At 40.9% G+C, this 21,978-nt stretch overlaps 2 protein-coding genes across 2 annotated transcripts in view; one reads left to right on the top strand and one right to left on the bottom strand.

Moving 5' to 3' along the window:
• Positions 1-1,466: 1,466 nt before the first annotated feature.
• On the bottom strand, positions 1,467-3,646 carry LOC109483563 (TM2 domain-containing protein CG10795-like). Its single transcript, XM_019786602.1, has 6 exons — positions 3,271-3,646; positions 2,745-2,821; positions 2,421-2,490; positions 2,179-2,270; positions 1,899-1,972; positions 1,467-1,595 (listed from the first exon to the last, which is right to left on the bottom strand). The coding sequence occupies exons 1-6, from the start codon at positions 3,399-3,401 to the stop codon at positions 1,476-1,478; spliced, it is 564 nt and encodes a 187-aa protein (XP_019642161.1). The 5' UTR covers positions 3,402-3,646; the 3' UTR covers positions 1,467-1,475.
• A 216-nt stretch (positions 3,647-3,862) lies between these two features.
• Positions 3,863-21,978, top strand: part of LOC109483500 (multiple PDZ domain protein-like) — a 48,763-nt gene continuing 30,647 nt past the window's right edge. Inside the window, exons 1-18 of the mRNA XM_019786528.1 lie at positions 3,863-3,965; positions 4,762-4,869; positions 9,032-9,192; positions 10,193-10,316; positions 10,912-10,979; positions 13,071-13,222; positions 13,681-13,882; positions 14,321-14,359; positions 15,042-15,179; positions 15,685-15,870; positions 16,206-16,314; positions 16,702-16,793; positions 17,240-17,372; positions 17,802-18,023; positions 18,953-19,200; positions 19,739-19,991; positions 20,398-20,576; positions 21,441-21,680. Of these exons, the coding sequence (XP_019642087.1) occupies positions 4,851-4,869; positions 9,032-9,192; positions 10,193-10,316; positions 10,912-10,979; positions 13,071-13,222; positions 13,681-13,882; positions 14,321-14,359; positions 15,042-15,179; positions 15,685-15,870; positions 16,206-16,314; positions 16,702-16,793; positions 17,240-17,372; positions 17,802-18,023; positions 18,953-19,200; positions 19,739-19,991; positions 20,398-20,576; positions 21,441-21,680 (2,565 nt within the window). The 5' untranslated portion in view covers positions 3,863-3,965; positions 4,762-4,850. The remainder of the gene's footprint in view (positions 3,966-4,761; positions 4,870-9,031; positions 9,193-10,192; positions 10,317-10,911; positions 10,980-13,070; positions 13,223-13,680; positions 13,883-14,320; positions 14,360-15,041; positions 15,180-15,684; positions 15,871-16,205; positions 16,315-16,701; positions 16,794-17,239; positions 17,373-17,801; positions 18,024-18,952; positions 19,201-19,738; positions 19,992-20,397; positions 20,577-21,440; positions 21,681-21,978) is intronic.

Here is a 21,978-nt window from a genome sequence, read left to right as displayed (position 1 = left end):
AGGCTAGTCAAGCTTTTGTGAACGAATTACATGTATATACGGCCTTCACCTTTCCTTATTATCCCCAGACATTTTGTTTGGTTAGAAAGGGGCTTGATTTACTCAGAGTGATAACATTATTCAAATATCATCTACAGCAAGACTGCATGGCAATGTCGCTCCCTTGAGCACAGTAGAAATGGGCAGGATGTCAACCAAGGTCTTAGAGCACATTTTAGCCACAATGTTAACATCAGATGATTGTGATGTCTGTAAGCCCTACCTGTTTCAGTAGCTTCGTTAAAGTCGAAGTGAATCCTTTCTCACACTCTTAGGTTACTGCAAATTGTTTGGCAGGCACAGAAACGTTGGTAATCATTGACCAAATGCCTTCACTGACAGAAAAAGAATTGTTGACTTAGTCAAGGCAAGCAAACTTGAGGTACTAGTTAAATACAAGCTGTGCAACATTTGTAGACACTTAAAAATGCGTTGGTCGGGGAAAACCAATATGTATGTCAGCCACTTTGAAAAATCACTGCGTTTAAAAGATCTATAGTGCAGCACTCCCAGATATGCATAGTGCACTATACTGGGGGATGTTTCATTGGGGATCTGTTTAGATGCATTTTCTGGCGTGGCAGATATATGTACTAGTAACCTTATGTACAGTAATTACACTAGTAATTTATGTTTAAATACACCGGAAGTAATGGTGTTTCTGTGCAGGTATATTTAAGAAAAAAGTTACTTCAAGACTTAGTCATGTAACTGGGCTCTGTCATTCATAGAACTCCCATTTGTTCTCTTATATACATGTACGTACATGTATGATATGCATTATTTTGCCTTGATATCAAGATATCATATAGGCGTATTTGTTCTTATTGACTCTTTATTTTAAGTTACGTTTAAAATTTTGTATCCATATATACAGATCTATATACAACATGTACAGTGTGCAATGCAGGCCAGTCTTGGCCATACAAAAACAAATCTTTGTAAATCTGCAAGGAGAGGTATCAAACTTATGTTGGCACTACATGTATGTCAATGAAATGTTAGGATCAGACCTGATTGTTTGATCAGAGTATCAGAGACCAGTCCAGCTGTTTACTTGTGCTCAGCACTGTCACTATAGTATAGTAATGATTTTAACTTTAAGTACCAGACTTATCAACCCAGGGTTGAGGTTGTTCAACCTTCTCTGTATACCTCTCAATACTATATGCCAACCCAAGAGCACGCAAGCGATCAGAAAGCAGCACAAATTAGCACAGAATGCCCTAGAAGGTCTGTGCAGAAGGACAGTATGAGAGGAATGAAGTAGAAGACTGTATGCTAGTCCAGACATGTTCTATGTTGGCTTAGTCTCAAAGCAGAGGCTTGGGTTTCGGCTTCAGCAAATGGTAACTGCCTGCTGCCAATGATACAGCCAGGCCCATTTGATACTGTCTTTGCAACCAACAAAAGACCTGGTTAGAGGTTTCTGCTGGCTATGACACTGTCCAGTCCTCCTGTGGTTTGAGATATGTATGATTGTCCATGTAGATGTGAGACAGGCCGGGGCCGTAGTAGTTGATGACATACTTGGAGCCATCAGAAGGACCTACAACCTAATCATGGAACAGAAACAAGCAGTTAACATGAACACCAGGCAATGACATATTCGTGAAATATCATCTACTATATCTACAGTAAAACATTAACTTGGTGATTACATTGAAACATGTACAATTATATTGATTGACACAATAATACATTTACTATTTTCCTATTTGTTCATTAACTTTCTTACCTCATCTTTTACACTATTGATTTGAAATTACTGTGTTGCCTAAATCACATTATGAGCTGCAAATAATGAATGGATGAAAGAAATGAAACTATAATTCCCATTCAGTGCAGAAATAACGTACCTGTGTAGCGATCAGTATGATGTCTACCAGTTGACCCAAAAACATGAAGCCCAAAGTGCACAACTTTAGCAACCCTGGATAGAAATCAAAGGAAGATTTCTTTTACCTCATAAGTAAAATACTAGTAGATCATTAGATTTAGAGATACATGGTAGATGGTGAAGACTACAGAGGTTTATTGTGAAATATGTGTAGCTATAAATTGCACATTTGAGTATGTAACTGGCCCTGATGGTTCTTGGTAGGAATTAAGTTTCTAAAATAAAAGAATAAGTCTCACCTATTGCAGGATATCCCAGGTAAAACCTGTCCACCCCCAACATTCCCAGGAATATGGATGTTAACAGTGCGATGTCATAGTGGTACCCATTCCTGTAATTTAAAAGGGGAAAGTAAAAATGAAATGTACAATTCCATCCCTATGCAGGTAAGCTTACTAGAAAGCTCATCTTTTAGTGATTGTGACAAGAGAGACTGATGCTATACTGTGTATAGATGCAGATTTAATGGACTGGGACATACGTATATCTACATGGTACATCCTTCTTCAGGTCTCCTGTACAGTTGATGCCTGGAGCTGCTGAACACCACACTGGAATAGGAAAACATGTACAAATGTAGTTAGTCTGTGTGTAAATGTACATGTATATTATAAACTCTCACTGTCTAGGGCTCTACAGATCAGCAATATTAAGTCAGATACACTAGTACACTAGTACATGTAATAGCATGTAGTACAGTAACACAGGGGTCCAGAGCATTGATGGTTTCATCACCATGTGCAGGTCATAATCTGTATTATTATAAGCTATTACAACAATACACCATCCGTGATGGCAGGTTTACCTGTGACGAGTCCCTCCTTCCTGCAGCCCAGAGCTGCCTGTGTGTCTGGGTCTATGGCAGGCTGGGGACAGTGGTACGTGCCATAGTCAAGGAACTACATGTACATGTATGTCCAGATTGACAACATTATTTACTGCATAGCATATTTACATCGGATCCAATGTTGACAGTTAGGCAAATTTGTATACTACAGCCTCAAAATTATTTTGTAATAATTTTGTAATACTTTTGAAAGTACAATTGTATATCATTATATGGTCATATAACGGTAATAATAGATAAAAATTACTAGTAGATTGCAAGATTTAATCTTTTTTTATCGAATATATGTATCTATTGTTCAATATGCTCAAATTTTTTAAAAATTTACTCTAAATTTACTCTTCTTCTCCCAACTGTATGGAGAATTGAAATCTGTTCCTCCAAAAGAAATGGGGAGGGGGCGTTGTGATTACTCAAACTAGATCTGCCAGATCTACACGATATAAGCTATAGCAGAGCAAAATTAGGAGAATTCAAAGGATATTGTCCTGTTTTAAGATCTTCACACTTCACAGCTTCCTCCACGTCTTGTGCCGACCCACGAGAAAGGCAGATCGTGACAAAAACGACAAAAAATCGAAGAAGGTTTCGATTTTTTGTCCAACACGCCGCCATCTTGGATGTGGATGATTCCAATCCTGTCCAAGGGGTATTAGTTCTATTTAGCACATCCGGGTCGAGTTAAAACGGAAATTGGGTAAGACTAGGCGATGCCAAATACTTTGGAGGTATTTGAGGCGCAAAACCATTACAGGAAGAACCGCAAACAGACAATTGGCCGCACAGGAAATGTTTGGAATGTTGAAGGTGAGTCGACTGCCAAATATTTACATCACGTGACCTCACCTTATCCGGGTAGAGCGTCGGGTGCAGGGATACAAACAACAAAAATACTGTAAAAAAATCACCACTTATTTGCAAAAACAAACAAAAAAACATACTCTTTTGACTACAAATAATTACTATTTAGTAATTTTGTTTAAAATTAAATATATTAGTCGATTTATGTCATGTGCAATGAATTTAGAATGTATATTTTTGAGGTACTAATTTTTGTGTTGGCGGTAATTAGGTCATGGGGAGGGGTGGAGTATGTGTCATGGCTGCCCTCTGACCAAAGTAGCAGCAAAACCGGACAAAAATCGCCAAATTCGGACCCTTCAAACTCATAACTGAAACGTAAGTAGTATTTTCTGCAATATGAAGCACCTAACACTCGCATGGATATGCAAATTCGCTGTGATCATGTTTTAAAAACGCAGCTTTTAGGTCCGAAACTTGCTAATTCGGTGGAATTTGCACTGTAGCGTAACGCCGCTGCTATGGCACCGTATTTGATGAAGCAAAAAATGTTCTTTAGTTTCAAAGTGTTGAGTACAAAAGCAAGAATATCGTTGGCAAAGTCAATGTCAAGGAAGGCTACACTACATTTCACGTTTTTTGTACTTTTCAACGTCAAAATATGCTTTAGTGCACGGTTTTGCCTTTTCGTATGTTTTTTTTTTTTCGAAGGGGTGGGGGGCAGAATCGATATACATAACCCATGACTTCAGTCTTGTGCTTGCTTCGTATTTGTTTTCGTTGTTCAAACATCCTTTCAGAGCTGCCTACTGTTGTGATACGAAGCGTTTTTTTACATAAAGTAGGGAGATCTACCCTAAAAAAAATCATGCCTATGTTTTGCAAATGAATTATCAATTCTTTATGTACAATAATTAATACAACTCCTTATGTATTGCTATTGGACAATGAAGAACCCACTGCTTGAGTAACTGCTTTTTGGTTTCTTTTTGTTATATATCGATATGTAACATGCTATCATCAGTACCATGTGTTGTTGTCACATCAAAATAGTGTACTACTACTACATTCTTTGGCGATTTTCTAGTTGGGATAGCTCTTCAATTTCCTGTTATTCTTAGTCTGTTCTCTGTGCTCTATCATGGGTCTCTAATATTTTGTTTATAATTTCCAGGGAAAACTGCAAGCAGTAAGATTGTCCCGGCACTTCGAACTTCTACCAGGTGAAAGAGTCCGAACAGGACTGCAGACAAGAGAAGCAACATGCCGGTGGGAACACAAGGTAGCGTGTTGTCATGAAAATTTATCTGTGTTGGTAGTTACATGTTTAAAGTTAAAACGTTCGATCCAACAGAGAAAATTCTCTCACCTATAGCTTTTGACTGGTCACTCTTGTCTTCCTCAGTAGACTGACCCAGAGTGACCGGTCGAAAGCTCTATGTTTTTGTGTTGGATTGAAACTTATAAAGATAGTGTGTTGTCATTTCTTATCTGCAAGTTTCTTGTTTCTTGTCCTTCCGGGCACTTACGTCAGTTATGACCAATTGCTAATGTACTGTGCTTTAAGGTCACACCGTCAACATTCAAGGTAATTAGTCACATTACTTAGTTACGAATTACTAGTATGAAGACTGCAGTATTGTAAGATTTACTAACAGTAAAACAGCCAAGAACATGGACTGTTGAGTGTTGTCTTGGAATGTGTGTGCAGTTTTAGTTGTTTACTGTACACAAACTTTGGTGTTGTTATTGTCAGTTCATTTGTCCAATAATACAGAACTGTTCCTGTAGCAAGTAAACAGTCTTTGTACTAACAACAAGACTTTTTCAGTACAGCCTGATTCAGATTTGGCAACTACGTGTAGTTCGTTTGGTTTGTTTGTTAGCTTGTTTGAACCATTGTTTATACACAAGGAGCTCAAATTGGCCTGCAGGACACTTTTCAGTCAAAACTTGGTTGTTGGTACATACAATGTATGATTATGAACAGTACTACAACTCAGTAGAACTTACTACTACTACAAGGAAGATCATTACTAGGAACAAGGCTACAGTAAACCTTGTGCCCACAGTGCATGCATATTCAGCCAGGTAATCCAGAATGCTGGAGTGACCTGTATTCAAATGACATTGTTTACTTTCAGGGGTATTTTCACATACCAGATTTAGATCACAATCTCATAGAAAATAGCTGCTTTGTTTGCATGCCAGGCCAGGGCCACAACAACTCAAATGGTTGGCTTCCAGAGTGAGAAAGAAAACGCTAATGAACAAGAAGATCAAAATGAAAACAGAGTCTGTACCATTACCATGGTAAACAAACTTAAGACCCAGTGAATAATATACTATATAGTTGATGTAAATTTCCCACCAATCTCTATAGTCTAGATCTGTGTTCATCTACAGTTATACAATGAAACCAGTGAGATAAACCATTACAGCCTAAATTAATTTACAAAAGCAATTTACAAAAGCAAAATTGAAATGAAAACATACAACAAAGCCCCATGCACCATTACTTAAAATGAATGAATGGTGTAACACGAATAGTGCACACTGTTCATATAATTATAAACATACATGAATGGAATTCCTTTCCTTTCTATCAATGAATCAGTTAAATGTTTAAGCTTTGTTCCTGCCAAAACAACACCAAGAAATTGTGTAACACTTAATATGCATATGTTCACACAAACATACTAGTACATGAATGGAATTCCTTTCCTTTCTATCAGTCAGTTGTTTAAGTTTTGTTCCTGCCAAAAACACCAAGAAATTGTGTAACACACAATATGCATTTGTTCACATGAACATACCAGTACATGAATGGAATTCCTTTCCTCTCTATCAATCAGTTGTTTAAGTTTTGTTCCTGCCAAGAAATATGCAGCCGGCATGTTTTGGGAATTCAGCACTACCAGACCGTAGCATACCCAACATCACACACTGATGGGCTGGACCATTCTTAACATGTGAGAAAACATACCAAAGGCGGCTGTCATGTATTTACACCCAGTAGAACGAACAATGATTGGTCAATGTTGGCTCATATGCATAAATCAATAGGGATTAGGATGTTCATAATTCTCCTGGATTAGAGTTAGAGCTGGCTTAGGTCAGACCTAGCTTCCACTAGGCCTTTCTCACGGATAGTAGAATTCGGCCAAAAATAGGATAGGATGAATAATTTGGCATGCATGTGTAGGAGTCAGTCAGCCTGTAGTAAGGATAACTTTTCTCCTTGGAACTGTTTAGGGGCAAATGGTACCCCATCTTGTTCAAACTCCCCTTGCTAATTATTCTGAATATCCCTATTTGGCAAAATTTGACTGTTTTTTAGTCTGAATATTCAGTCTAGTAGACTAAGAGAGTTAGACCTAGCCAGTGGAAGGTTTGCTAAAAGCATGATTTAGTCAGACTGACATCCTGACATTCCTCCCATGTGAGAAAACATACCACAGATGGCAGTGCCAGTACTGTGAGTAGGGAGACATTAGCAGTGTGGATGTTTACTGTTGGAGAGGGCAGGGGGTTACACACAGCACACGTTTGTCATATATCTACCATTTATAGAGATCTGACAAGCCTGGAGGCCTGTGTAGTGAGCGCACATGGACAGTTGCAATTGTTTCTCGTGGTACAAACATGTGTACAATGTACCCAAAGTCTAAGCTAACAAATGCAATTGTCTTTGTGACACGGATAATAATTGTATTTGTTAGTGAAAGTGCACGACTGGGTTGGAAATGGCCGGTACAATTTATGTCATGTATGTATGAAAAGTTAAAATATATTAGATAAATAAATTATTTATAGGTATATATAATGGTACTTTGTAATAAAGAGTTCTGTTATAAACTTGCAATTTTTCTGGTGACAAACCCAAGGTTTTTATCTTGTAAACCACCATTTTGTCAAAGTATTAGAGATACTTGAATGTGTGACCTTAGACTGAGTTAGAGAGAAAATTTCATAATCAAACCCTTACATGTGTATCTGCTTGGAGATGCAAAGTTGGCACTACCCTAAGTCAGTGGTCCAGGATTAGTGTCCTGTTACAGCATCACTTCTGTCCCAGCAGGCCACAGATAAACTCAATATTCACCGCAGCTGATAAAGTTGGCAAGTAGCCTGGTTTTCAAACCTAATATAGCTCCCGAGTCCTACATCCTCTCCGCTATTTGGTAACCAGGCTAGGGGAGAGAGTCAAGAGCTCAGTGGATTTGTCTGTGTTTATCTTTACAATGGTTTAGCAAATGGTCGACTGTTAACAGTGTTAGTTCTGCTTGTCTGTAACTTAAGTGTAAATCAAAGCACTCTCTTCATACAAATTTAATGACATGACCACTACAGTGACTTGATTTTAATGGTAAAGTTTGCAGAAGTGTTGATTTCAATTTGAAATTTCAAACACAGAAGTTCAGACATTTGGGGAGAATGCTGTGGATGTGGACCACAAATCTAACAACTTACTAGAAGAAGATGACATACATTCACAAACAAACAAACAAACAAATGACCTTTCCGCCCATGCAGAAGCGGAGCATGCTGTAGACGTGCTGCAGAAGATGCAGGAACAGCTTCGTGCTGGCAGGGACAGCAGCGTTGACCTTGCCTCCATCATACACATGCTGGACAGCCCGCTGTTCCAACAATTCACAGTTTAAACTTCCTTCATAAACCAACATTATTTTTCACCCAAGAAACTGAGCAAGCTGTGAAACAGTACCAGTGCTCCCACTATTCCAATGACTAATATACATGTACTAGAAGAAGAATCTTGATTGAAAAACAGACATTTACATTTAGAAATAAACAAATGTTTTTTTCACCCCCCAGAAGCGGATCATGCTGTTGATGTGCTGCAGAAGATGCAGGAACAGCTTCGTGCTGGCGGGGACAGCAGCGTTGACCTTGCCTCCATCATACATGCTGGACAGCTGCTGTTCCAACAACTTGCAGTTTAAACTTTGCTTCTCATAAACCAACATTTTCCCACTCTAGAAGCAACTCTAGCATGATATGGACATGAAACACTGTTCTATTGGCCTACCCAACAAAGAAGACCTAAAAAAAGACATTTACAAACAAACAAATGAAAAAACAAACCTTTTTTCATCCCCCAGAAGCGGAGCACGCTGTTGACGTGCTGCAGAAGATGCAGGAACAGCTTCGTGCTGGCGGGGACAGCAGCATCGACCTTGCCTCCATCATACACATGCTAGACAGCTGCTGTTCCAACAATTCACAGTTAAAACTTGCTTCATAAACCAACATTTTTCCCACCCTAGAAGCAACTCTAGCATGCTGTCATTGCTGTGGATGGAAAATACTATTCCAATGGCTAATATACTACAAGAAGAAGGTTCGAAAACAGTCAGACATTTCAAAGAGATAAAGAAACAAACAAACAAACAAACAAACGTTTTTTTTCCGCTCCCCAGAAGCGGAGCATGCTGTTGACGTACTGCAGAAGATGCAGGAACAGCTTCGTGCTGGCGGGGACAGCAGCGTCGACCTTGCCTCCATCATACACATGCTGGACAGCCCGCTGTTCAGGCAGATCCTCACCATCCAGGCTTCCGTCAAACAGCTCAAGAAACAGGTGTGTGGAAAGGGTTTTAGTTTCCTTTTCACCCTGCTTCCTTCCTTCTGCTCTTCTTTACGTTCTTCCCTTTCTCCTTCCTTCCTTCCTTCATTCCTTTCTTTCTTTTTCTTCGTCTTCCTTCCTTTACACCTACTTTATTTCTTCCATCCACTCTTCTTTCCTTCCTTCCTTTGTTCCCTTTTCCCTTCCAACCAGCCAGCCAGCCAACCATTGTTCCTGCTTTCCATTTATTTCTCCGTCCATTGATCAAACTTCTTCCTTCCTTTCTTGTTTCTGTCTTCCCCTTTCTTCTCTTCTCCTGTCCATTCTTCCTTCCTTCCTTTTATTCTTCCACTCTGCCATTCTTTTCTTCCTATCTTTCTTCTAGACTACTTTCCATCCTTTCCTTCCCTCCACTCTTATGTCGTTTTTTTCGTCCATCCATGTATCCATCAATGAATTTAAAATATTTTATCAGTACATTGACACTAAGTTTATACTTTTTTTGCAATTAAAGTGTAGATGTTGAACTCATACGTATAAGTTCCTATCACAAGTTCCTGTATTTCCTCCCAGGTTGAGAACTCCCCTCCCTCTGCCGTACAAGACTTTTTATTTTATCAGTTTACCAACACAAAGATGTTATAATACTTTCTGATACCCTAAGATTATAATAGAAGTAGCAGGTCAACACAAATATTTCTTGTGTACCTCTCCTAGGTTGAGAACTCCCCTCCCTCTGAAATACAAGACTCTATCATTTATGCATTTTATCAGATCACCAACACAAAAGTGTTATAGTACTAGTACTTTCTAATATCCTAATACCCCCCCCCCCAGTGTTATAGAACTAGGAGATCAAAACAAATGTTCATTTTTTGTGCATTATATTCCTCCCCTCCCTCTGCTGTACAAAACTGGACAAAGGTGCCATCATACTTTCTTGTACCTTATGTTTGTACTGTAGAACTACATGTAGGAGATCAACACAGATGTTCATTTCTGTATGTTGTAACAGGTTGAGAACTCCCCTCCCTCTGCTGTACAAGACTTTGAGTTCTCCCCGACCGGCCATCTTGTGATGGGGCCCAAGAGCAAGCCTGCAAACGGGACCACGGTGGCTGAAGTCAACGATCAGCTAGGTATGGACAGTAGGACAGTGTTAGAAATTAGCCTCCATAGCATGCCAATAACTGGGGGTTTGGAGGGTCTTCAGGGTCTTTGGGAGCTTTTATGTGCTATTTTCTGATTGCATATAGACAACATAGCCAGCCTGGTTGAATTACCCCCGTTAGAACTCGGCTAATCAGAAAACAGCCGAAGACCACCAAACAAACCCCCAGTTCTATAAGCCTGCTACGGAGGCTAGTTAGAAATACAGTCAAACCTGTCCAAGCCAGCCACCCAGGGGACCAAAGAAAAGTGGTCACCTTGGACAGGTGGTCTCCTTGAAGAGGGTCACCTCACAACATGACTGAGGCATAAATGGTTTTCAAGTTGAGATGTTTTAATGACAAATGCTGTATCATAAACTGGATATGATTTTGGAAACGGTCAAAATCATTTCCAGCTTCTTGGCATAGGCATGTCTTCATAGAACCAGTATGATTCAAAATGAAAGTGTGAAATAGACATGTACTCAAAAAATGATAATATTCTAATGTTCACTAAATGGTTAATGAAAGATACCTTTGTTATTCTGATTTTTCCATGTTTTATCTTTCTGTGCTGATCCAGCTGAGGCTGTGCCTGTCTACGGAGCTGCACCTCAGATGGGAGAGGAGGACTTCCAGAGAGCTGTACAGGTGAGAAACTTACCTGTCTTACCTGAAAAACTTATCTCAAGTTGGGTAAGATGACGTTGAAAGTCTCAGTGAAAGATGGCAAGGTTGTTTCAGACCAGCTTTCTTAAAAAAAAAAACACATTGAATCAAGTTACTTTGCTGCTTTTGACTATACCTACAAATTTGTTTTTATAATTATAGAAATTAATTATGGAAACAAAGAAACTATTAGTCTAAAAGCAATGTTCATCATGAACGTGGAGATTTGCCAAAGAATCCATTATTTTTCATTTTGATTTAAACGTTTGGAAAGCATTTTGTCTTTGATGTACGTGTTGTGTTACCACTGTTGGCATAGGCAGGAAATTTACTGCATTTCTGAGATAAAATCTATGTATTTTTACGCGTAGTCTGTACTTCTTTCAACCCGTCTCCAGTTCTCAAAGAACTTCATAAATTATAAATGGCATCTTTGTAATATAACTCCCCCGTGCAGATCATGGCACCATCTCTTTTATTGCTGGCACTCTAAATGAGGTCTGGGAAAAATGTTTAGTTTCTTGTTTCTGTCCTAGAAAAATTAGGGTCGGTAGGTAGGGATTATCTTTTTTCTTCCTTTTTTAGACTTTGGCGATATATAGTGATCCAAGTTATACAAGGAATACAGTTTAACAAAGTACAATGTAAATCTTGCATTTAGTTACCGGGGTAGGACACTTTCATTTTCAATGACAATGTTGGAAAACCGATTTTACAATGTTTTATCAATCAGGTGGGAGATCATGGAGCTTTAAAAGGTGATCAGCTCGAAAAATTGCAGGGGTCCCCACCCAAAAAAGAAGGCTAGGGTCTGCAGTTTTTTTCTAGGGCCGGTCAGGAAACAGGAAACAGAACATTGTTTTTCCTAGGCCCTAGCACTCTAAATAATACAGACATCATGTGTAATAATCATTATGAATTATCGTTAACTTGATCGTTAACGACATAGATGGATAACTCAGGGGTAGGATGAAATGAATGATTAATGATTTTAATTCACAAGAAGCGAATAGCTCGTAACCAGGCAAGGAGAATATTACTGGCCAGATGTGATTAAATATTAATGATAATCGTTGTATCATATTCAAAATTGACGAGCTGGTAGTCACATGAATGCTGTGGCCAGCAGAGCTGAGCTTAAAGTAAAGATGGGTAAAAGGAGTCGCTCACGGAAAGATAGGCTGAAGTTTACCTTGTGTTTGGTGAAGACATTGGACAGGGTAAGTTAATTATAAGTTAGTATCAGTTTTGAGAGGCATACTGGCTTTAGTAGTTGTGAGGTTGTAGATTTTGGATGATTCACACATGCATTTTTGGCTTGAGCAAATATATTTAGATTTCCAATTTTTCTTCCAAACAAAATGTTGGTATTACATTGTACATATTTGGAGATTTACATTAATGATAGGCCCTTTTGATTGTTGCTCTTCCTATTTCTTTGATGATTTAAAAGTGAAATTTGATAGGGATGTGCAGTGACCTGGTTAGAGAATTCAAATAGGTCATTGCCCTCATTAATTTATAATTAATCAAACCTTCAGAGAACTGTATTTACTATATTCCCTACCAGAGCTATCTCTTATTTCCTTGTTACTTAAGGGTATGGAAGTATTGTTTTGGGTGGCCAAGATGTGGATTTGTGTGTCTGTGAGTCCAAACAGAGTAGTTTGATAGCACACAACACATCGGCACAATGTACTGCGCCTGCACCAATTTTTCACAGTTTTTGCTGGATGTTTGGTCAACGTTGCATCATAATTTTGCCTTTTGCAAATGATATCTTTTCCGACATAACATTTGGAAACAACAGATGGGATGTTAACCTTATATACGTGAATATGACCTTATATGAGACTATGATAACAGTTAAACTTTACGATAACAATAAAGTTTAACTGTTATCATTATGTTATATACCAACACAGATGAACTTTCATCCTTATATGAGACGTTTTGCCAATCTTCACAGCGCATTACAGGTTTTACGCAGCAGTACAATGTACGTTTTGCCAACTTGCTTATAGTTACATGTATTTGGGGTAATCTTTGATTTTTCTCTTTTTTCACCCCCAGGCTGCAGCCCAGGGAAGAGAGGTTGAGAATATCAAACTGTACAAGCCTGAGACCGGAGGGCTGGGTTTCAGTGTGGTGGGACTACGGAGTGAGAACAGGGGAGAACTGGGCATCTTTGTGCAGGATATCCAGCCTGGAGGGGTGGCAGACAGGTTTGTTTGTTTGTTTGTTTGTTTGTTTGTGGGTAAGTCTGGGGTTCAGTGTGGTGGGACTACGGAGTGAGAACAGGGGAGAACTGGGCATCTTTGTACAGGATATCCAACCTGGAGGGGTGGCAGACAGGTAAGTTACTTAGGGAAAAAAACTGGGGTTCAGTGTAGTTTGGCTACAAAGTTTGGGCAGGGGAGAGTTGTCCAGCTTGGAGCTATATGTATGGCAGACGGGTAGGTTTAAAAAGTTCTTTTTATTAATAGCTACTGTCTTTCCTCACAGAGCATCCCTAGCCGAAGCTTAATTACACCTGAGTCAAGTGCAGAAAGTCGTGTTAAGTGCCTTTCCCAAGAGCAGAAGATCAGTGACATGGCAGGATTCCAACCTGGGACCTTTTGGTTCCGAGCCAAGCACTCTACTGTTATGCCACTAATGTCATGTCTCTCGTCTTGTCTTCCAGGGATGGTCGACTTAAAGAGAGTGACCAGATCCTAGCCATTGACCACCAGCTCCTTGATGCCAGTATCTCCCACCAGGAGGCTATCTCTATCCTACAGAGGGCACACGGGATAGTGGAGCTGGTGGTGGCGCGCGGAGGCATTCCAGAACCGGACGCAGCCGACAGCAGGGGACCTTCCAACCTGTCAGAACTCGCTGAGAAGGTACTAGCCTTTGGTATCACTATAAGTGATTGCCTTTGAGCCATTATTTTCATTACCTGCAAACTATGTCGTGAGTATCAGTTTAATTCCTTCTCTAAATTGTCTGAACTCGCTGAAAAGTAAGCTTATGAAAATACTTTAGCTATCAAAGATTGCTTTTAATTTTTGTGCAATTTTTATGTAAATCAATAATTTTATTTGAAATAATTATTCTGCAATGTTATCAGACCAAAGTGATGGTTTCCTACTTTTTGGACAGCTATGTACAATGTTTTGCATCATCTTAAGGAAATTAAAGCTTTTGACAATATCTCATTAAATGTTATTTTTTCTGTCTTTTGATTGAATGAATTACACCAATAAATATTGCTGATGTGTTTGCAATTTGCTTCTTGTTACTTAAATCACATTTGCCATGATTCCTTCCTTTGCGTGCAGAGTCCCAGTGCAGCACTTCCAGCAGAAATGGCAGATGCAGTAAGTGTACCAATCACTCTCAATCACTCAATCAGTCAACATGCATGGTGTCACTATAATGATGATTTTCACAATTACTACTGATCATCCTTTGCAGCAGCTCCAAATGGATCCTCATTGTATCCTCTATGTACTCACACCTTAAACGTCATACATATGTAGAAACTAGAGTGTAACTAGACACAAGGCACCCTATACAGTATACATTGTACTTGTACTTGAGGTTGGTGACTTACTGTGTTAAACTCACAAATGTGTTGGAATAAAGTTCAACATTTTACTATCACTTGGAAATATTACATGTAGCTAACTGATTTCCTCTGCAGTCAAACCTGCCTATAGTGACCACTCAAGAAAACAGTCACAGTAGACAGGTGGCCACAATAGACAGGATTCGTAATGCTTTGGTCTATCAGAAAAAAATTATCTTAGGGGGCCCGGGCCCACTGAAAAATTGGCCACAACTGCCAGATGGTCTGATGTTGGTCAATAGTACAGGTTTGACTGTAACTACTGACACTACATTGTATCTTTGTAGGAACTCTAAGAAAATTTCACATGGGAACATTCCATCACTTTCTCTTGCACTCTTTCATATTGTATCTTATCTTTCATTGTTATTGCAAGATTGCACTAATACTTCTGAAAGTGTTTGTTAACTGGTGCATGATTTGTTCCCCAGCTTGGCGTGACCCAGTGGGCCCACGTGGAGATGATTGAACTTGTGAACGACGGACGAGGTCTCGGCTTTGGGATTATCGGTGGCCAAACCCGGGGCATCGAGGTCAAAACCATTGTACCCGGAGGGGTGGCAGACAGGGTGAGGAAAATAAGCACAGATGAACCATTGGCCTTTCTGGAATGGTCCACAATTTATGTTTAGAAGGGTCCTAAAAACACACAGAAAGCCTTGGACCCGCAGATTTCTGTACAGTGACTTTGTTGTTGTAAGCATGATGTAGGTTAGCTGTGCATTGTAAGTTTTCTAGTTTAGTGATAAGTGATTCCCTTGGTCTCAAAAAGATATAACTCAAACCTTGGCACCCTAGTAGACTGTCTACACCATGCATCTAGCAGCCCTTTCACTGGTCAGGTACCTTGAAGGCCCTTGACAGAGATTGTGTAACTCAGGCTAAGGCCCCTAGCAACTTCCTGTGGAACTGCAGGAACTTATTTGTTGACATCCTTTTACTGTATGTTTCTTTTTTCCGTACAAGTGTTCTCTCTTGGCTTGGCTTTAGTACAAGTGTAATCTGTAAATCAATGAGTATCTGAATTAATATGTAAATGAGTTACTAAAGAAAGTTTTATGATTGTTTTTCCAGGACGGTCGCCTGAAACCAGCCGACCACATCCTGCAGATAGGAGACACGCCGCTGAAGGGCATGGGCAGTGAGCAGGTCGCAAACGTGCTGAGACAGTCTGGCAGCCATGTTAGGCTTCTCATAGCACGCGGGAAACTCAACAACACACAGGCTCCTGCACCTACCAGTGCTAAACAGGCAGAAGAGGTGAGGGGCCTGTTTGTTCATACTTGCATGGGTATGAGGAACAAGTTCACAGTTAGACAACCATGTCAAACTTAGCAATACATTTTGAAAAGCACAGAAATTTTTAAAGCACAGAATTTTTTTTTCTTTCACAAAGCTTAAGGTCGCTAGTAGTTTTCTTTATAAAAGAAGACAAGTACATTTTGTAGGTAAGGGTTGCATTTCAGTATTTTGTACAAGGAGCATGCACAGAGTTAGGCAGTGCTCGCAAGCTTTTGCAACATGTGGCATGTTTGGAATTTTTAGAAGATTAAGCCTTATGTTTGTTTGTAATAAAATATATTTTATCCATGTAGGAGGAGAGCCCACCAAGTGCAGAGATAGAACAGTTCGATGCGGAGCTCACGAAGGACAGCCAGGGACTGGGCATCACCATAGCTGGATATGTGGGAGAGAAATCCTCGGGTGAGTCCACAGGTACTCAGCTTTTCCCACACCCCACTCAACTTCACTCGTAAGGTAGCAAGGTGGTCTTGTGGTTAGGGTTGTTGACTCAGAATTCAACGGTTCTGGGCTTAAATCCCTGGCAGGCTCTATTTTTCTGTCCTTGGAAAGGCACTTTGGTGTAAAACTGTAATTTGCAGGACATGGTTGTGCATGATATCAAGAATGCATTCAGTTTGATATAATTGTAGAAAGCTCTCTGTCATTCAGCCTCCAAAGACTATGACTTTACCTATACAAATCAGGATGGTATTTTTCCTTTACAATCAAAATTTAGCAAATTAATGCATGTGGCTGGGGCCCAAATAATGTTGTAGATTTCTAATGGCTGTACATCGTTGGTTACAGAAGAACTGTCAGGAATCTTTGTGAAGAGCATCGCACCTGGAAGTGCAGCAGACAGGAATGGCAAGATCAGGGTCAACGACCAGATTGTCGAGGTAAGTTACTGTTTGATTTCCCTCATTTATTTAACATGTAACTCTGTGCAAAGCATCATACTTTTTTCCAGGACCTGTGGAAGACAAACTTAGCAGTAAGCTAAAACTCCGAGCAATATTTTCATTATCTATGTTGGACAAGTCTAGGAATCCTCTTGACTAGAGTCCACAGCATGGATTGTTGTAAGATATTTGCCCCAACTATTTCATTAACCTGTCTCATCAGTTTAGTCACTCATTCACTGCTCATTCATTCATTCATTCATTTCATTGTGTTACATGTACATAATCCATTCATTCACTCCTTCATTTGTTGCTTCCTTCCTTTCTCATCTTACCAGGTTGAAGCCTGCAGGGTTTCTCTAACCACCAGGCTGTGGAGGTCCTGCTACATGTTCATCCATTCACTGTCACTCACTCACTTATTCCTTCCTTCCTTCCTTCAGGTTGATGGCAGGAGTCTGCAGGGTTTCTCTAACCACCAGGCAGTGGAGGTGCTGCGCAGTACAGGCCAGGTCGTTCACCTCAAGCTCGCACGCTACAAGGACGGGCCCAAGTTCCTTGCGCCGTCTGAACGCGGTTCGTTTACCTGTTTGTTTGTCTGTTTGTGAGCTTTTTGTGTAGATGCAGAAGAATAAGCACTTGATATGTTGTTCAACTCAAACTATCTGAAAGCAACGTTATTACGCAACGTTACACAATGTTATTATGATTAGAAAATAGTAGTCAACTTTACTGCAGTATCCCACAAGAGATGCTGTAACTTCTCTCCTTTGTTTTTGGCTATTCAAAAACTCTTGACAATTTGGCTTCAGTCATTTACAAAATGTATAGTATAATCAAGTTACTTACAGGGTATTTTACCAGTTTGCATGTGAAAATTCTTGTATCGAAACCATGATATTGAGGACTCTTCAAAGAATTTAACTGACTGTTTTGTAAGTTCGCACCACTGTCTACCAGGTGATTTTAAAATAATTCCCATTCTTTCTTTTATTTTCTCTCCAGGTTCGACCCCTTCACCCTCCCACTCCCCTGCCATCACCCCCTCCCCTGCCCCTGACCTGTCTGAGACCCCGTCCCTGGAGCAGGCCCCCCCTCCCTACCCCTACCTGGGTGAGGACATGCCCTCCCCTATTCCCCGGGACGTAGAGTCCCCTGCCCTGGGGTACCCGAAGGAGGGACAGGTCAACCTGGAGGATATACAACTGTTCACGGATGCTAGTTATGGTCAGTAGAGCTTTACATGCAGAGGAGTAAAGAATTGTTTGACACTTTATAAGATTAATTCTAATAGTCTCAAAGTCTCAGGTCTCAGGGTGATGGGATCTAGTCTTTGAGTCTTTTTGTTTGTCAAAAAAAACGGATGTTTTATTTTTGTACAATTTAATTTTTGAAGTAGGTTACCAAAGACAGAAAGCAAGGTTACATGAAACGAGCTTTGCTTTATGCTTGATATTTTGTGAACATTGGTGACAAAGTCAAAAACTGTTGGAATTCAGTCTGCTTTCTTGGCACAGACTGACTTCCCACAGTGATATTTTGAAATGAGCCCCCAAAGAAGCTTTCACTTCACACTAGTCCCTTTACCTCTCTGTAAATATGTAGTTTGGCTCTTTAGATCACCCAGGAAACCGCGTTTGAATGACAATGACCTTGGGCACTCACATGATAAACTGTTTCCGTATCTGTCTTTCACTCACACTCACTATCCGGCTTAGAGTACTTGAAAGACAGTTACTGACTCAGAGTGTTTCTCAAGTCCATTTTGATATTGGGTTTCCTGAGAAAAATTGGTAAGACCTTTTTCTTACATTGTCATCTTATTTAGAATGAGTAAGAGAGGTATTAGTATTACTAACTACTATTGTGTATCAGACTAATTTTCACTATGAATTTGTTACTCAAGCAACTGGATAGATTTTGAAAACTGTCAGACGTTTCAAGTAGCATCCACTACTTTTCGTCACTGAATAACGGTATCTGTAGTTGAACAGGCAGTCGCTTGAGTAACAATTCCCTGGCTTGTATATCTCATTACCTGGTTGTCTAACCTTCATCAGCATGTAGTAATTTTCATTCTTCGTTGTAAACACGTGTACACAATGTAGACCTCAGACCTGAAGCTGATGATTTTATTTGTCCCGTACCTCGCGTAGACCTCACACCCGAGGCAGAGGAAGGCATCAAGCAGTACTGGCGGGACCAGGCCGGGGAGGACATGGAGATCGTCGTGGCTCACATCTCCAAGTTCCGGGAGGGCGGCGGGCTGGGCATCAGTCTGGAGGGAACCGTGGATGTTGAGGACGGACAAGAAGTGCGTCCGCACCACTACATCCGGTCGATCCTTCCAGACGGGCCGGTCGGAGTCGATGGGAAACTGAAAGGTGGAGACGAGCTTTTGGAGGTGAGGATCAGAGGGTTAAGAGTTTGATTCCCAGTTGTTGTTCAGTTAGAGGTAAGGACAGGAGGTTAGTCCGCACCACTACATCCGGTCGATCCTTCCAGACGGGCCGGTCGGAGTCGATGGGAAACTGAAGGGAGGAGATGAGCTGTTGAAGGTGAGGACCAGGGGTTGGGGGTTTGTTTCCCAGTTGTTGTTCAGTTAGAGGTGAGGACAGGAGGTTCAACTGCACCACTACATCCAGTCGATCCTTCCAGACGGGCCAGTCAGAGTGGACGGGAAACTGAAGGGAAGAGATGAGCTCTTACAGGTGAGGATCAGGGGGTTAAGAGTTTGATTCCCAGTTGTTGATGAGCTGTTAGATGTAAGGACCAGAGCGCTGAGGATTCAATTTCCATCTGTTGTTCACTTCAAGACGGGCCTGAGTGGATGGGAAACTGAAGGGTGGAGACAAGGTTTTAGAGGTGAGGACCAGAGGGTTTGGGTTTCGATTCCCATCTGTTGTTCAGTTCATTTCCTAACAATTTTTCCTGTTCTCTAGGTAAATGGCCACCAGTTGCTCGGTTTGGACCACAGGGAAGTGGTTGGCATCCTGAAGGATCTCCCCACAAATGTGCGTATCGTCTGCGGCCGCCGCCCCGAACCCGTCGAACGCCCTCCGGACATCCCAACGATCCGCCCGCTTGACGTGGACGAGCTGAACAGTAAGAGGATGTCGTTTACGGGATCGCCGGACGTGGGGATGATGTCCCGTGCCAGGTCGGAGGGATCCATCCCCCCTGCTGTAGAGTCAGGTATGCCTGCGTAAATGTGTTTTGAACACTAGACCTATCTATTTAAAGGTTTAAGGCACAAGTACAGAGTTAGTGCAAGCCCAGACCTAGACCTGTACCTAAACAATACTTCGGACAGTCATCTGTAAGTTACATTGTATACATGAAGCCATCTCCAATCACTAACTCTTGGATACTTAAACAGTCAAAATGATCGTTATAATAATAGCTGCTGTGCTGCATTTAGAGGCTGACAATGACATATGATTGATGAGCTTTTGATGGATAAGGGATAAAAATACACTGTTCTATTTATGGATGATAATTTGGTCAAGCTAGTTCATTCCTTTGACCTGTACACAATTGCCTTCTATTTATCAACTCTAAGAACACAACACAACACAACAGTAACTGTTGTTGTTGCCAGCCATGTCTATTATAATAAAAAGGAAAAAATTTGTTTCCACAGAATCCCCCTCCTTGGACAAGAACAAGTCTCGTTCGCTGGAACCGTTGAGCCAGCTGGCCATGTGGAGTCCGGATATACAGACTATCGAGCTGCACAAGGGAGAGAAGGGACTGGGCTTCAGCATCCTGGACTACCAGGTTTGATAGTCTTATGTTTGTTTGTGTTTGTGTGTGTGTGTGTGTTTGTGTGTGCTTGTGTCTGTGAGTGTGTGTGTGTGTGTGTTTGTGTGTGTGTGTGTGCATGTGCATGTGAGTGTGTGGGTATGGGTGTGTTTGTGTGTGTGTGTGTGTGTCTGAGTGTGTGTGAGTATGTGTTTGTGTGTGTGTGTGCGTGTGTGTGTATATATGTGTGCGTGTGTGTGTATATGTGTGTGCATGTGTGTGCATGTGTTTGTGTGCATGTGCGTCCATGTGTGTGTGTGTGTGTTTCGTTGTGTGTGTGTCTTTTTTTGTGTTTGTATTTGCGTGTGTTTGTCTTTCTGGGTGTTTGTCTTTTGTGTTTGTGTAATACATGAGATCTGGAAGGTCTGAATTTTCAGAGAATTTATCTGGATATTTATGTTCATTAAGTTCTAGTGATGCATACCTAAACCCAATTTCAGGTTCAGGTCCGGACTCAAGTCCAGAGGTTTAGGTTCAGATCCGGACTTAAGTCCATGGCATATGCAAAATTGCACGTTGGCAACCTTGCAATGTTGTCTGGGTGAAACTTTGGCCACATAACATGGAGGCTGGTACTTGACGATGCCCGATGGCAATGTTTTCTTCATTTTGCAGCAAAGATTTTGGAATCTACGGAAGGTTTTAGGTGGTTTAAAAAGAAAAGGGGTATGTGAAATGGTCTTTTATGGTAATAAGTCCGGACTCGGTTCTTGACTTTTAGGTTTTTTTGGACTTGAACCTAAACATTTTTACAAGTCCGGATCCAAGTCCAGTGAACCGGTATGCATCACTATTAAGTTCTGCTAAATCTAAAATCTCTTACGTTAACTTCTTCCACAGGACCCACTAAGCCCAAACCAGATGGTGATCGTGATCCGAAGCCTCGTGCACGGCGGTGTGGCCCAACAAGATGGCCGCCTCGTCCCCGGCGACCGTCTAATGTCGGTAAACGACGTTAATCTCGAGCACGCTAACCTGGAGACAGCCGTGCAGGCGCTGAAGGGCGCGCCGCCGGGCATCGTACGAATCGGCGTGTCCAAACCACTGCCTGTGCCCGAGTCATTCCAGGACGAAGAACAGGTTAGGATAGGGCGAAGTCTTGCCTCTGTGTCTATTTGTTATACTGTTCAATCTACAAAATATCATCATTCACACATATATACCATATGATACATATACGCTGGGAATTGTGAGAATCGGCGTGTCCAAACCATTGCCTGTGCCCGAGTCATTCCAGGACGAAGAACAGGTGAGGATACAGGGCAAAGTCAGGCTTCAGTCTGGGTCTTTATGGTACCCAATCTACTGTACAGAGCATGAAATATGCATCAGTTTTCGCAAAAAGTCCTGTAGGAGATTGATGCATACTTCGTGGCCT

The sequence above is a fragment of the Branchiostoma belcheri genome, unplaced genomic scaffold, assembly GCF_001625305.1.
Source record: "Branchiostoma belcheri isolate BF01 breed outbred unplaced genomic scaffold, Haploidv18h27 scaffold65, whole genome shotgun sequence".
NCBI classification, from domain to species: Eukaryota; Metazoa; Chordata; class Leptocardii; order Amphioxiformes; family Branchiostomatidae; genus Branchiostoma; species Branchiostoma belcheri.
This window is presented reverse-complemented; position numbering and strand designations above follow the sequence as displayed.